Source organism: Schistocerca serialis, chromosome 3, assembly GCF_023864345.2.
Source record: "Schistocerca serialis cubense isolate TAMUIC-IGC-003099 chromosome 3, iqSchSeri2.2, whole genome shotgun sequence".
Taxonomy (NCBI): Eukaryota; Metazoa; Arthropoda; class Insecta; order Orthoptera; family Acrididae; genus Schistocerca; species Schistocerca serialis.
Window position 1 is genome coordinate 520,409,758 of NC_064640.1, and position 15,212 is coordinate 520,424,969.

Sequence of the window (15,212 nt, forward strand, 5' to 3'; positions counted from 1 at the left end):
GAGTCAGTTGTTCTCATAGCATGGATGATAGAGCACGAGACTGTTTAGCCTTTGGCTCAGGTTCCATCCTTACCACTGTCTCATGTCCAATCTTTGTATACCTCTCTTCTTCGGTTTTAGGAAACCAGACGAAGAACACGTCTAGCGACACCGTCTCTGGAGGCCAGCTTGAATTTGCGCGAAACGGCCTGATTGGTTAGCTTCAATGCTAATTAATTCGGGAACAGCTGCAATACATAAAATTTTTTCTTAACAATTATTTCTCAGCACTACCTACGATGCAATACCCTTACAAACTTTTCAATCTGTTTCTGACCACCCTGTATACGTATGTATGTTCCACATCTCTCCCTAAAACGCAGGACCGATTTCAACCAAACGTGATACACACATCCCTTACTGTGTGGAAAGAATCGTTGTGGTGATAAGAACCATCTACCAATCAAAGGGATGAGAGGGGGTGGCGGTGAAAAAGTGGCATCACTCAAGACGCTCAAATAGCCACATTATATTCGTTCAGTATCTGAAAATGGGAGCGCTTAATTACCTGCAACAAACTTTACACATGATTTGAAACCTTTATGTAACTTTTTCTCGCTGACAATCCCCACAAAATGAAGAAAGGAAAATAGTTTAGCGTTTACTGCATATTTTTCGCTGTTGATGCAGTTATACTGCCAAATCAGGCATGACGTTTTGATTTATCACTTCACTACTGACTTTATTCACGACACGTTTTGCAGACAGCATTCACTTATACCACTGAACATAGCAAAATTGTATCATTGTACGAAACATAGTTCAGAAAATATGACGTCATAGATTTAAACTATTTGAAAACGACACTGCAGGGCGTATTTAGATACAGATACACGTGAAATATGGTGAAGTGACAAGAGTCATGGGATACCTCCTCACATCTTGTCGGACTTCCTTTTGCCCAGCGTAGTGCAGCAACTCGACGTTGGATGGACTCAACAAGTCGTCAGAAATCCCCGGCAGGGATACTGAGCTGCCTCTGTAGCCGTCGATAACTGCCGAAGGGCTGCCAGCGCAAGTTATTCTGCACGGACTGACCTCGCGATTATGTCCCATAAATGTTCAGTGGTATACATATCGATCGATTTGAATGGCCAAATTATTCGCTTGAACTGTCCAGAATGTTCTTCAAACAAATCGTAAGCAATTTTTGCCCGTCATGCATAAAAATTGCATCATTGTTTGGAACATACAGTCTGTGAATGGCTGCAGATGGTCTCCAAGTAGCCGAACATAGCCATTTCCAGTCAATTATCGGTTCAGTTGGAGCAGAAGACCAGTCCATTCCATGTAAACATAGCCCGCACCATTTTGGAGCTACTACCAGCTTGCATGGTGCCTTATTGACAACTTAGGTCAGTCGCTCCGTGGGGTCTGCACCCGACTCGAATCCTTCCATGAGTTCTTGCCAACTGAAATCTGGACTCATCTAATCAGGCCACAGGTTCTCCAGTCGTCTAAGATCCAACCGATACGCCCATGAGCCCAGGAGAGGCGCTGCATGCGATGTCGTGCTGTTAGCAAAGGCATTCGCATCGGTTGTCTGCATCTATAGCCCATTAACGCTAAATTTCTTCGCACTGTCCTAATGGATACGTTCATCGTACGTCGCGCATTGATTCCTGCTGTTTTTTCATGCAGTGTAGCTCGTCTGTTAGCACTGACAACTCTACGCAAACGCCAGTGCTCTCGGTAGTTACGTTGTCCGCGGTGAGAGGTAATGCCTGAAATTTGGTATTCTTGGCATTGTGGATCTCGGAATATTGAATTCTATAATGATTTCCGAAATGGAACGTCCCATGGGACTAGCTACAAGTACCATTCCGCTTTCAAAGTGAGCCAATTCCCGTCGTGTCGCCATAACAACATCGGACAGCTTTTCACACGAATCACCTGAGTACAAATAACTCTTCCACCAATGCACTGCGCTGTTATAGCTTGTGTACGCGATTCTACCGCCATGTGTATATGAGCATATTGCTATCTCCTTGTCACCTCAGTGTACGTGTACAGATATTCGTGCAATATGTTAAATACATGTGAAATGTATCTGACATGTACATACGAGGACAAAGTAATGGTAAAAAACTCCTCCAAAATCCATGGATCGGTTTCAACGAAATTTGGTACACATATTTCTTACCATGTTGACAGAAATACTGTGGGGGTAAGAACAGCAACTTCCTACTGGGGTGGAGCTGGTAGCTTGGAGAGAAAGGGGATAGGAGGAGTGGACGTAGGAAGAGGGAGGAGGCAACGGACAGAGAAAGGAAAGAGTAGATGGAAAGAGAGAGAAGGAGATGAACGGCTAGAGGGGAGAGAAGTAGATGGATAGAGAAAGTGGGGAAGAGGATACGGGAAGAGAGAGTGGCAGGAAGAGATGGACAGGGAATGGGAGGTAGACGGGGTGGGCAGAGAAAGGGGGTGGCGCAGATGGACAAAAGTGTCGGGAAAGTGTGAGATAGACAGCGAAGCAGGAGATACACTAGTAGAAAACTGTAATAAATAACTGTAATAACTGTAATAAATACTTACCCTGGCAATGCCCGGCATTCAGCTAATTTAGTAAGAAGGGGAAGTCTCCGGATAAAAGCAGTGCAAGGACTTCAAAGCTTGACTATAGGAAGCTTAGAAGAGAGGAAATTTATATTTGTGCAATCGGTTTCATACGTGTTTATTCCAGAAATCGTTGTCGCGCATTGATATCAGATGACTTCTAACTGAAACGGGAATGAACTGTTGCAGTGACCGTACACCTTCTGGTGGAGGGCTGGCTGGAAACAACCAATGATGAGCTGCGCGTGCTGAACGCCGAGGACGCGGCGCTGGCGTGGTGGCAGGCGACGGGCGACGGCGTGTGCTGTAGGGGCCAGCGGCTGCCTCCGGGCGACTCCACCGCGGCGATCGCTTACGGCCAGAAACTGGGAGGGATGCGCTCCGAATGGAGGCGCAAGCACTGTGCCAGGGTGGACATCTGGATTGCAACCCTGAACCAGTTCTTGCGACCCCGCCAGCGACGTCAGATGCATATTCTCTGCCGCGGGCCCTACTTCACGCCGAAGGAAGCTGCGTAAGTACACCCCTAATAATTTTACCGTCTCATTCGTTTTGTTACCCTTTTAAATGTATTTCTTCAGTTTCACTCGGGTCCTCTCTTACGTCTAACCAGGCATTCTACGTGATAGTCATGACGATAAACTGGTTATACAAGGATCAGCCAGAACATTATGGCCACCGACCTGCTAGCGATATAATCCCCTACAGGCGATAGCAGCGTCGCCTGGCGAGGAATGACTGCTAGTCAGACACAACCACGGTACATGTAGTCACAGTGAGCTTGTTTTCCTTGTGTAAAATGGGGAATGCGCGTGATCTACCTGACTTTGACAGAGGCCATATTGTGATGGCCCGGAGGTTCCACGCGAGCATTTCGGAAACTGCATGTCTTCTCGGGTGTTCGAGGAGTGATGGGCAGAGTACAAGTGTATCTAAATACACAGTGCACCAAATGCTCCTAACGATGGGCCTCCGCAGCCGGCGACCCATGCATGTGTCAATGTTGACACTACGAAATCAGCAACTATTACGGAAATAGACACATGCCCATAGGCACTGGACGTTGGCGCAATGGCAGAGCGTTGCTTGGTCTGATGAATCCCGATACTTTGTTCATCATGCCGATGGGAGGGCACGAATCCGTCGTCTTCCAAGTGAACAGCTCCTTGTCGCCTGTACTACGGGATGGAGACAAGCTGGCAGCGGTTCCCTTATGGTCTGGGAAACATTCACGTGGGCATCCATGGGTCCAGTGGAGCTCGTGCAAAGCACTATAACGGCCAAGAAGCATGGTACACTGATTGGAGACCACGTACACCCCTTCATGATAGCTGGCCGTTGTGGACAAGGGGTTCTAGGAGCTTCAGTCTGGAACCGCGCGACCGCTACGGTCGCAGGTTTGAATACTGCCTCTGGCATGGATGTGTGTGATGTCCTCAGGTTAGTTAGGTTTAAGTAGTTCTAAGTTCTAGAGGACTGATGACCTCCGATGTTAAGTCCCATAGTGCTCAGAGCCTTTTGAACCAATTTTGAACCTTCATGACGATCAAGTTACCCAGTGACAGTGGCATTTTTCAACAAGATAATGCGCCATTTCGCGAGGCCAGGAGTGTGATGGAGTGGTTCGAAGAACACAATGGTAAGTTCCAGTTGATGTGCAGGCCCTCTAACTCTCCAGATCTGAACCCGATCTAACAGATCAAGGATGTGATTGAACGTGGCGTCAGAGCTCATTGCCCCCTTCCAGGAATTTACGGGAATTAGATAGATTAGACCAAATCAAATGTACTGCATACAATCAAATTTAAAAAAATTCTCCCACTGGACATATGATTGTATGCAGTACATTTGATTGTTGTGTTGCATGGCCTATTACAACCGTGTGGTACGGATTTAGGAACAATAGCGTATACATATGTTCACCTATCATGCTATATTCGAGTAAAACATTGAAAACTATTATAACAGCATGTAATAGGCAGAAGCATATTTGCCCTAATGTTACGTATAGTTTTAATGATATACAATATGTCTTTTTGAGTCACTTACACAGTTAACATGATACCTATCAATTGTTAACGTATGTTCTATATTTTTTATAATAGTACATTTGTTCTACTCATTGTACAGGGGCCTGAAGATGGCATCAATGTAATGCCAAACTAGTAGCACATAAGAAGTTCATAAAATAAATTTCTACAATACATACGACTGTTGGTAAATTATTGCATCAAGAAGGGCTTCCTGCATGTGGTGACATATTTTCTGCCCAGTTGAGATGCTCGTCCAAAATTACACCCAAGTTCTCCTGTTTCCTTTTATGGTATTCGATTACAATCGAGAAGAATGGGAGACAATCGTTCTTGGAGTTGAGACCTTATGTACCTCGCGTTGTTGTTCTTGTTGTTGTTGTTGTGTGATCTTCAGTCCGAAGACTGGTTTAACACAGCTTTCCATGCTGCTCTGTCCTGTACAAGCCTCTTCGTCTCCGAATAACTACTGCAACTTACAGTTTATACACGTGAACCTGTTCACAGTACTCCTGTCTTGGTCTCCCTCTACAATTTTTACCTCTCACACTTCCCTCCAGTGCAGAATTGATGATTTCTTGACGTGTTAGAATGTGCCCTACCAACCAGGCTCTTCTTTTAGTCTAGTTGTGCCACAAATTTCTTTTCTCCACAGTTCTGTTCAGTAACTCCTTATTAGCCTTGCGATCTTTACCCACTTAACCTTCATAATTCTTCTATAGCACCACATTTCGCAAGCTTCTGTTCTCTTCTTTTCTAAACTGCTTATCGCCCACGTTTCACTTCCACACAATACTATACTCCAGACAAATACCTTTAAAAATACTTCTAAACACTTAAAGTTTTATTCAATGTTAGTAAATTTCTCTTTTCCAGAAATGTTTTTCTTACAATTGTCATTCTACATTTTGCATCCTCTCCACTTCGACCATTATGATTATTTTACTTCCCATATAACAAAATTAATCTACTACTTTAAGTGGCACGTTTCCTAATCTAATCCCCTCAGCAACACTTGATTTAATTCGTTACGGAACGTCTGACATGGCGGCCATCCTGAGTACATCAGGTGGTCGGATCTTCTTAAAAGAAATTAGTTTAGCTACAGGGTTTTAATTACTGACTTTGAAGTAGCGAGAAATTCAACCCTGCCTCGCAAGTCTAAACGAGCATAGCGACACAGACCGACTGGATAGTGAGGCAGAGAGTTAATCCAGCTCCACTAGTAAACGTTTCCGAGTCAGTGTGCTGAGTAGTATGGAACATAAGTTGTTTCGCGCGCCGCGCTAGGCAGTAAGTCACTGTATTAGGGACGAGGCAGCTAGTGAGACTTGTCGAGACGCTTCGGCTGCTACGGCGACGGATGAAAAACCTTAAAACCTGTTTTGTAAGTCTTATAGTAAACCGATAAATAATGAATTAAAGGAACACTTGAAAATTCGTTTCTATCATTTTTATATTCTGTTTAGTGTTAGCCAGCATCATAACTTACAGAGTTCATTCGTTTCCTCATTTGTGTTCCTATTGGTCCCATAGACGGAAATCCACTTTCACACCCACAAGTTGTGGCGAAGGGAATGAATGTTCCTAAAGGTTTCCTGTAATTATTGCATCCGCCACCAGTCTGTCGCCAAAATGTTGTCGATAATTACTCAATCGGCTTCCAAGATGTTAGTAGAAAAAAAAAACAAGAAAATTTTTCCTGTTTACTCTTAATAGCATTCTACAACTTCACTGATTAAATAATTTCTGTTTCAATATCACGATCTCCATCAGCTATATCGTAGAAATATCTTCGTTCAGTCCACCTGCGGAAATTCATTCAAGTACGTACGGTCGATGTTACGGTTGTGTCAAAGTACATGTTGCCAATTACTCATCACAAACTTTTTCAACATGATCTACTTTTAATATGTAATTATGGCTGCGGCAGTTCATTTACTTTTCTATCGGCATGTCATGTACTCACCGTTCAGAGAGCATCTTATTACGTATATGGCACACATGACCAATTAGGAGCATGTATATGGACATACAGAGCACGCAATAGCTGATAACAGATAACCATGATCAATGGCAAAAATACAATTATTTTAGATTATTCAGGGAAAGAAATGCTGAAGAATAGTACAAATATAACACTACCGCTTGTCAGTACATAGGAAGTTAAGAAGCTCTCTGCAGGAATGAACACACTGTTATACGTGCTAGATACAACAACCCATAATGACTCTGAGATCTTATGTGAAAATAATGGTGACACTTGTATTTCAGTCTGTTTGGGCTCTGGTACAGACTGACCTGTTGGTCGTGATAACATACACACGAAATGCGCAAGAAATTGAAATCATTTTCTGACGTTGAGTCACTCTGACAATTCGCAGGTGACTGGGGCAGTTACCGTCCTTGAAACGCATCTTTATGATGAACCTAGTGCAAAAAACCAATCCGTAAACCACGACAGCATAGCATAAAACGATAATTCTTAAATCCTGAATGCAGAGTCGAAATAAATTCTTCTGTATTACACAGCTGCTGTCGGAGAAGGTTATAACATTTCCTAAGACTATTAAATTTCAAAATGGCTCTGAGCACTATGGGACTTAACATCTATGGTCTTCAGTCCCCTAGAACTCAGAACTACTTAAACCTAACCAACCTAAGGACAGCACACAGCACCCAGCCATCACGAGGCAGAGAAAATCCCTGACCCCGCCGGGAATCGAACCCGGGAACCCGGGCGTGGGAAGCGAGAACGCTACCGCACGACCACGAGATGCGGGCATATTAAATTTGTTCAGCAAGGGTGACGGGATACAAATTTCAGAATATCTCAGCAGTCAGCACCGAATATTCGGTGACAAGGACGAAGATGTGGAGAACAAATGGTAAAAATTCAAAGGCATCGTTTAATGTGCCCTAGACAAGTAAGCTCAGAGTAAGGTTTTAAGGAATGGGAAAGATTCACCATGGTTTAATAGCCCTGTTAGAAAAGCGCGCCGTAAACAAAGAGCACTTCATCTCAGATTCAACAGAAGTAAAAACCTAGCCGACAAACAAAAGCTGAACGAAGAGAAAATGAGCGTGAGGAGAGAATGAGAGTAAGAGGTTGTGAACCGACTTGAGTAAAAACCCTAAGAGATTTTGGTCGAGTGTAAAATTAGTAAGTGGGTCAAAATCAACTATTCACTGTCTCAGCGACCACACCGGCACTGAAACTGAAGATAACAGAGAGAAGGCCGAAATACTGAATTCGGTCTTCCAAAGTTGTTTCACCGCGGAAGATCGTAACACCGTCCCTCCTTTCAACCGTCGTACCAACGTCGAAATGGCAGATATTGTGATACCCGATCGAGGAATTGAAAAGCAGCTACAATCGCTTCCCTTCTATCAGTAATTTATCGTAGATCGCAACGAAAGGTACCTAACGATTGGAATAATGTGCAAGTCATTCCCGTTTTTAAGAAAGGCCGTAAGACAGGTCAACACAAGTATAGACCTATATCGTTGACGTCAATCTGCTGTAGAATTATGGAACATGTTTTATGCTCAAGAATTATGAGGTTTTTAGAAAATAAACATCTCCTCTATAAAAATCAACATGGTTATCGCAAACAGAGGTCCTGCGAAACCCAGTTCGTTCTGCTCCTCCATGAGATGCACAGCGCAGTGGCAGCGACGCTCAGGTTTATGTCGTGTTCCTTGATTTCAGTAAGGCATTTGAAACGGTCCCACATTGCCGTTTAACGAAAAAAATACGAGCTGACGGAGTATCGGAGCAGACTTGCGATTGGATTCAAGACTTTCTTGCAGATAGGACTCAACACGTCGCTCTTAACGGAACAAAATCGACAGATGTAAAGGTAATATCCGGAGTGCCACAGGGAAGACGATAGGACCATTGCCGTTTACAACATGATTTAGCAGAAAGCGTCGGATGCTCTTTAAGGCTACTCGCAGATGATGCAGTTGTCTACACCAAAGCAGCTACGTCAGAAGATAGTAAGAATCTGCAGAACGACCTGCAGAGAACTGATGAATGATGTAGGATCTGGCAGTTGACCCTGAACGTAAATAAGTGTAACATATTGCGCATACATAGGAAAAGCAATCCACTACTGTACAGCTGCACTATTGGTGACAAACAGCTGGAGACAGCGTCTCCCGTGAAATATCTAGGCGTAACTATCCAGAGCGACCTTAAGTGGAATGACTACATAAAACGGATAGTGGGAAAAGCTGATACCAGACTCAGATTCATCGGAAGAATCTTAAGGAAATGTAACTCATCCACGAAAGAGGTGGCTTATAAGGCGCTTGTTCGGCCGACTCTTGAGTATTGTTCAACTATCTGGAATCCCTATCAGGTAGGACTGAAGAGGAGATAGAGATGATCCAACGAAGAGCAGCGCGTTTCGTCACGGGTTCGTTTCGCCGGCGAGAGAGCGTTACGAACATGCTAAACAAACTCCACTGGCAGACATTACAAGAGAGGCGTTGTGCGTCACGGAGAGATTTACTATTAAAATTTCGGGACAACTCTTTTCAGGAGGAGTCGGACAACATATTACTCCCCCCCCCCCCCCCCCCATACATCTCGCGTATTGACCACGAGGAGAAAATTCGCGAAATTAGAGCCAATACAGAGGCTTACCGACAATCATTCCTCCTACGCACTATTCGCGAGTGGAACAGGAATGGAGGGGTCAGATAGTAACCTCCGTCACACACCATTAGCTGACTTTCGAAGTACGATGTAGAAGTAGATGTGGATGTAAACTTTGACTTCCACTCTTAATCAGCAACAGCAATACGTATTGTTTCCTGGGCAGAGCTCTTCGTCGACTAACGCATGACTGCATTTGCTACAAGGAGAAACGGTGGTTGCCTGAAGTGTGTTGCCTTATTTCATCGTAAAAGTCTAATCAGACTACTTCGTTCATCTGCTCGCAATTGAAAAATCGTGTATTTTGGTGCCCATTACAGAGGAATTGCACTAAAAAAATAGACTTATTCATTGCTCTTTTCCTTATCCATGAAATCCAGCTCCATGCGGCAGAAGTTGTAAAAGTTTCCACGGAGTTGGTACACGCTTTTGCTATTCGATATACAGACAGATAGATGACTCACTACACATTCATCCAGATAATCCATATGACACGTACATTATGCATTTTTCATGACTTTTTATTATCTATCATTTCTGGATGGGTTGCCGAAATTCCATTTTTCACCACGTGGAAAAATCGAAGAGATTGACGCAGCAGCTAAGAAACTGGACTCATTTTCGGGAGTAGTGTTGTTCAATTCATAGTCCTCCACTCCAAATTTCGATTTCCGTGGTTTTGCTGAGCCATTTAAACTGACAGACGGAGTGATACCTTTGGAAAGAGAGCCGCCAAATTCCTTCTCCAACTTCATCAAATCCTCGCTTGTGCTACTTTGCTAATGACCTCGTAGTCACTGGACCGCAAAGGTCTATGGTACACTATATTCTCCTGTCGATTTCTGTATTTACCCTGGAAAAGAGCAGTACACAGTTCCCTGCACATGGATGCAGAGTACCTTATCACACGACTGTGGTTAACTCCGGCAACGAATGATACTGCACTTGCCTTTACTAACTTGTACAGGGTGACAATTATTGAACTATATGAAAAAATGTAAAGTAGTTACAAACTACGGCGTGAACACACTTTATTCAACTTGTAAACGTCACTACAGATATTTGGATTTAGGTTATGACATGTTCGATACGCCTAACCATCTATGGCGAAGATGTGGCGCAGACGAATAGCGAAATTCTGCATGGCCCGCTGAAGTGTCGGAAGAATGATGCTGTCGATGAGCTCCTAAATGGCTGTTCTCTGCCCAGAAGTTGTTTTAGGGTTAGCTCTAAGCATATTGTCTTTAATAAAGTCCCTCGAAAAGGGGTCGCATGTGTTCAGATCCGGAGAATATGGCGGCCAATCGAGGACTATGCCAGAGAGCTCTGACTACCCCAGTGCCTGAATGCAGTCCCCAAAGTCCCCCTCCAGGACATCAAACACTGTCCTGCTTCGATGGGTCAAGCTCCGTCTTCCATGAACCACATTTTGTGGAAATCAAAGTGGATTTGGATAATGGGGATGAAATCATCTTCGAAAACCTTCACACACCGTTCAGTAGTCGCGTTATAAGGAATATCGCAACGATTATTCCGTGAGTGGACATTGCACACCACACAGTCACGCACTGGGGGTGAAGAAACCTCTCGATCGCGAAATGTTGGTTCTCAGTCCCCCAAATGCGTCAGTTTTGGTTAGTGAGGAACCCATACAAATAAAAGTGGGCTTCGTCGCTAAACCAAACCATGCATGCGCGTACAAATAAAAATCATGCCCCGCTGCCAACCGTGCAGTTAGAACGTTGTAACGCAAACCGTTCAGAATTTATGACGATTTTATTGCATGTAGCTCAATAATTGTCACCCAGTAGCTTGATCTGCTTGCCTCCGGAGCAGAACGAAGCACAGTGCTGCTCCCAGTGCCATCATTCACTTCTCTTCGTCGGGTTAGTAATCATTCCTAGTACAGACATGCATTTTCTCCTTAGATCATACATTTAACGTCGGATGTATCATTCGTTGCATTGCGTGGGAGATTTACATGCACTTCAGTTCATTGTTCACACAATGAAATAGTCACAAGCAAATCAACTAATCTGCTCTAAATATGCGACCAGAATTTTTTAGCGAATATTTCATTTCCAGGCAAAACTGAAGTATTCTAGTTACTGTAATGCAGGCTATTGTACAAAGCCACCTTGGAGTAGTCGCTAACGACGGAGTCGTTCCTTTCTTTTCATTTTGCATAATGCAGTACTACAAAATAATTTGCCCCTCTTCCGTTAACAGATGATCCTCGGTCGCTGGAGTAACGAAGTGTCCGAAGCGGCTGAAAAAAGACAAATATCATTTCCATTTTGAAGAAGGTTCGTCAACCCATTGAACTTATTATAGCCTTTTAGATATGGAATTATACAATATTGTATGTCCTAGTTTGTTACCGCCTTTAAAAGGAATGGCAACATTAGTCTCGCGAAACGCAGCTTACTCTGTTCGTCCATGAGCTCCAGAGGGTTGCAGATAGTGATAACCAGGTTCATACCGTGTTCTTTGACGTGTGGAAAGCATTTCATACTGTTCTGTACTATCGCCTAACGAACAGAATATGAGTTCAGGGAATTTGCAGTTCACACGTCGCTGTTACAAGGAGGAAATAGTCGGATGTAAAATTGACTTCTGCGGTACCCCTTCAGAAGGTTCAAGCACTGTTCCTGTTCGCTGTATACACTTATCGTAATGAAAACTGCAATACATGGAAGGATAGCAAATTTTACTTACTACACGTATACAGAATAGTAGGGAGAATACATTATTAAATCTTTAGGTGATATTGGGATATACAGGCTGTGAAGTCTAGTACACTGAGCGGCCACCCATGGCTGCAACAATGGCCATAACCCAGCTTGACGTGTAATAGAACTGAGCTTGGCTGACAGGTTCATCAGTCGTGGCTGGCGAGTGGTGGTGTGCCACTCTCTCGGCGCCCATGACCGTATGTTTTCAATGAGTGAGAGGCCCGGCGAAAGTGCAGGCCAGTCAAATTCCCTCTGTATCGAGGTATGTCAGGACAATAGAGGCAACATGTAGTCTTGCGTTATCTTGCTGAAAGATAACGTCACGGAGACATCGAAGATAAGGCAATCCACCACCATAACACGGTGGAAATGTAATGGTTGCTCTCCAAGTTACACTCTATCCGAACCGGAAGTGATCGTGTTGCGTACCCAATAACACCCGGGACTGTCTGACGATGACGAATCCAATCCAGTCGTGTAACTTTTGTTCTCCTCGAAGCCTCCACATATGGATACGACCATGTTGATGATGTACATGGAACCAGGACTCGTCCGAAAAGACGACATTTGGTGCGGTCACTGCCAGTTGACACTCTACATAATAAACACTAACTTATTTATTATATATAAGTGAAAGCCACATTGAGTGGTACTTAGAGGTAAGTCCCACTGCCAAAGAACTGCATCTTTCAGCACCAGATCTGCAGAAGACTTGCAAGGCAGATCGATGAATAATAAATAAATAAATGAATTAATAAAAAGTAGTCACCCAGACTGTCTTCCCCCTAATTACCCAACGGAGATCACGATCCTGAGATATGCCGTCAGTTATTGAACTGTCCTGACAATTGGGGGACTAAAGCACTAACAGAATGGCACGCTTTAAGTAATTCTGTTTATTGGACACGATTCAATGTAGTACAGTCTGAGGACGAAGTCCACACATGCATTAGAAGTGGAAATGTCCTTCTGAGACGATTCAAGACTACAACAGAAATGGCGATTACGTAGCCAGTACACACAGGGACGAAGTCTTGGTCGTCGGTAGAGGCGACGAGCGGTGGAAGCGTGGCTTCCGGATCGGTGGTACCGCAGCAGTGCCTGGTTGCCCGGTGACGGCGCCAGGCCACAATGCTGGTGGTGTTGCAGCTGCTGCAGGCGTCGGGGTCCCTGGCGTAGTTTCACTGCTTGGCTGACGATACGTCTCGAAGCCGCAGTTGAACTGGCCGAAGAGGGCTCGGTGGTGACGTAAGTACACTACTGGCCATTAAAATTGCTACACGAAGAAGAAATGCAGATGATAAATGGGAATTCATTGGACAAATATATTATACTAGAACTGACATGTGATTACATTTTCACGCAATTTGGGTGCATAGATCCTGAGAAATCAGCACCCAGAACAACCACCTCTGGCAGTAGTAACGGCTAGATGCGCCTGGGCATAGAGTCAAACAGAGCTTTGATGGCGTGTACAGGTACAGCTGCCCATGCAGCTTCAACACGATACCACAGTTCATCAACAGTAGTGACTGGCGTATTGTGACAAGCCAGTTGCTCGGCCACCATTGACCAGACGTTTCCAGTTGGTGAGAGATCTGGACAATGTGCTGGCCAGGGCAGCAGTCGAACATTTTCTGTATCCAGAAAGGCCCGTACAGGACCTGAAACATGCAGTCATGTATTATCCTGCAGAAATGATGCTGTAAAAAGAACGTGGATTCATCCGAAAAATTGACGTTTTGCCATTTGTGCACCCAGGTTCGTCGTTGAGTACACCATCGCAGGCGCTCCTGTCTGTGATGCAGCGTCAAGGGTAACCGCAGCCATGGCTTCCGAGTTGATAGTCCATGCTGCTGCAAACGTCGTCGAACTGAGCGTGCAGATGGTTGTTGTCTTGCAAACGTCCCCATCCGTTGACTCAGGGATCGAGACGTGGCTCCACGACCCGTTACAGCCATGCTGATAAGATGCCTGTAATCTCGACTGCTAGTGAAACGAGGCCGTTCGGATCCAGCACGGTGATCCGTATTACCCTCCTGAAACCCACCGATTCCATATTCTGCTAACAGTCATTGGATCTCGACCTACGAGAGCACCAATGTCGTGGTACGATAAACCGCAATCGCGATAGGCTACAATCCGACCTTTATCAAAGTCGGAAACGTGATGGTACGCATTTCTCCTCCTTACACGAGGCATCACAACATTGTTTCGCCATGCAACGCCGGTCAACTGGTGTTTGTGTATGAGAAATCGGTTGGAAACTTTCCTCATGTCAGCACGGTTTACGTGTCGCCACCGGCGCCAACCTTGTGTGAATGCTCTGAAAAGCTAATAATTTGCATATCACCGCATCTTCATCCTGTCGGTTAAATTTCGCGTCTATAGCACGTCATCGTCGTACTGTAGTAATTTTAACAGCCAGTAGTGTACTTGTGGAGAGGAAAACAGGCACGCCGTCACTTGGAAAGGTAACCATGAAAGTGAGGTCGCGATTAGGCCGCGAAGCATATCCAAGAAACACGGTGGCCGAATATGCAGGGGCTTAGTCCTGCATATACTACAGTTAGGAAAGGCAAGTTAGTGTTCGATAACACTTTCGGCGTCCACGGCTCGTTGTCTTGCGGTAGCGATTTTGCTTCCCCCACACGGGGTCCTGGGTTCGATTCCTGGCGGGGTCAGGGATTTTCTCTGCTTCGAGATGACTGGGTGTTGTGTGTATTTCATCATCACTTCATCCTCATTCACTCGCAAGTTGCCGTAGTGGCGTTAAAGAACTTGTGGAGTGGCGGCCGAACCGCCCCGCGAGGGGTCTCCCGGCCACCAATGCCATACGCTTATTATTATTATTATTACACTTTCGGCGAGTAATTTCTCTAAACAATAGTAACGATATAACAGGTAGACTTAACGTTCACAATGATCGAAAGTGGAGTAATTACATAAAATTAGTTGCATGAAAAGCAGAGACTTGATTGAATTTAAGTAGAAGACACCTGTGGAAATGTAGTTCACCCACGATGGTTTCGAAACTTTCGCCCGACTGATTGTTGAGCTTTGCTCGTCAGTGTGGGCTCTTACGTGGCAGAATTAGTAGGGAAGATAGAGAGGATCAAAAGAAAAACTGTGCGTTGCGTCGCGAGTTCGCTAAGTAGAGTGACACAATCAGGGACATGCCTATCA

At 44.6% G+C, this 15,212-nt stretch overlaps 1 protein-coding gene across 1 annotated transcript in view; it reads left to right on the plus strand.

Moving 5' to 3' along the window:
* The first annotated feature begins 2,969 nt into the window (after positions 1–2,969).
* The window catches only part of LOC126470973 (angiotensin-converting enzyme-like), a 186,060-nt gene continuing 173,817 nt past the window's right edge, over positions 2,970–15,212 (plus strand). The window contains exon 1 of the mRNA XM_050099019.1: positions 2,970–3,109. Within this exon, the coding sequence (XP_049954976.1) occupies positions 2,970–3,109 (140 nt within the window). The remainder of the gene's footprint in view (positions 3,110–15,212) is intronic.